This window comes from Aphanomyces astaci (assembly GCF_000520075.1).
Source record: "Aphanomyces astaci strain APO3 unplaced genomic scaffold supercont1.90, whole genome shotgun sequence".
Classification (NCBI taxonomy): Eukaryota; Oomycota; class Saprolegniomycetes; order Saprolegniales; family Verrucalvaceae; genus Aphanomyces; species Aphanomyces astaci.
The window spans coordinates 45,797-47,178 of NW_009798353.1; the positions used below are offsets into that span (position 1 = coordinate 45,797).

The window sequence follows — 1,382 nt, forward strand, 5'->3', positions numbered from 1 at the left end:
TAGCCGTAATAACGATAGAACTGGTCAAGACCAACAGAAGTTACGGTTCAAAATTTCGATTGGTGAAAAATTGATCGAGTAATAGAATTTAAACCAACCAGCCTTTTTGTATGGAAATATATGGAGCCAGGCACATTTTGGCCGAAAAGGAGCATCAAGTATATCTTGGTCTTTGTATACAGCACTTATCCGTATGAACGTTTCCATTGTATCCGGATTATTCAGGATGTTTACAGCTGTTACAGCTGTTAACCTATTTACCAGATAAAAAACGTAAGTAAAAATAATTTAACGTCAACATTACGGGGGTTTAACTGAAATAACCGAGGCGTTTAATAGTAAAACGTTTCCTCCTGAGAGGATGGCCGATCTGTAGTCTTTAGGCCCTGTTCGGGCAAAATCACCGAACACAATTTGAACCCTGAATGTCGAATTATCCGAAATTGATATCCGGTATTTCAACACTCGTCGATACTGCTGTCCGGAGAACAACACTGCACGATTGCACTAGTACGTATGGGGGAAAGTGGTGGACACACTGGCGATATCCCTGGCGGCACTTGTGGTGTTAGCTTTCTCGGTGCTCGTGGCGTCACTGGTACTTCTCCTGGTGCAACTGCTCATACTGGTGCTGGTGTTGGTGCTACGCCTTTTGGTGCTGCTGCAGATATCGTTTGCGCTGATGCTTCTCATGATGTTGCTGTCAGTAGCTCCGCTATTGATGGAGCTGGTCGCGATGGCGCCGGTCGCGATGGCACCGCTTTGGGTGATTCTGCTGCTCGCGATACCACTGTCGTTGGCGCTGCACTGGGTGCTGCTGCTGTACTTCGTTGTGATGCTCTGGGCGTTGGTTCAGTTTGTGGAGCTAGTCGTGGTGGCGCCACAGTTTTCTGGTCGCATCTCCTTGGTACCGGGCTTGTTCCTGCTGTTGATGGTGTGGCCACTGGTAGTGCCGCTCTTGGTTCTGCTGCTCTTGGTACTGTTGCTATCAGTGGTGCCGTCACCAGTCCTGAACGTGGTGTTGGTACTGTGAGTGGGGCTGTTGGTGGTGCTGCTTACGGTGGTGCTGTTGTGGGTGATGTTTTGTTTTGTGGTCCCTCTGCCGGTGGTGCTATAGTCGGCGCTGTTTGTAGTGCTAGTGCTTCTGTTGGTGGTGCTGCTGCTTCTGTTGGTGGACGACTTGTGAGTGATGCCATCTCAGCGTGCCGCTGTTGCTGTGACGGGTGTGTGTGTTGCGCTAGCTTGTGATGTTGAAAGACAAAAATCAACCAAATTCAATATACTGACCATCAACGCCATCGACTTCGATTCAATGCTTGGGGACAACCAATACGACCAATGGTTTCAAAACAACCTGCGTTGCAATCAAGAAACGTTCATCC

At 48.5% G+C, this 1,382-nt stretch overlaps 1 protein-coding gene across 1 annotated transcript; it reads left to right on the forward strand.

The window, feature by feature from the left end:
• Nucleotides 1-682: 682 nt before the first annotated feature.
• Nucleotides 683-1,186, forward strand: H257_16678 (hypothetical protein; the record flags this gene model as incomplete). Its single annotated transcript, XM_009845203.1, has 2 exons — nt 683-1,024; nt 1,118-1,186. 2 exons carry the CDS (start codon nt 683-685, stop codon nt 1,184-1,186), a joined length of 411 nt encoding a protein of 136 aa, XP_009843505.1.
• Nucleotides 1,187-1,382: the final 196 nt, after the last annotated feature.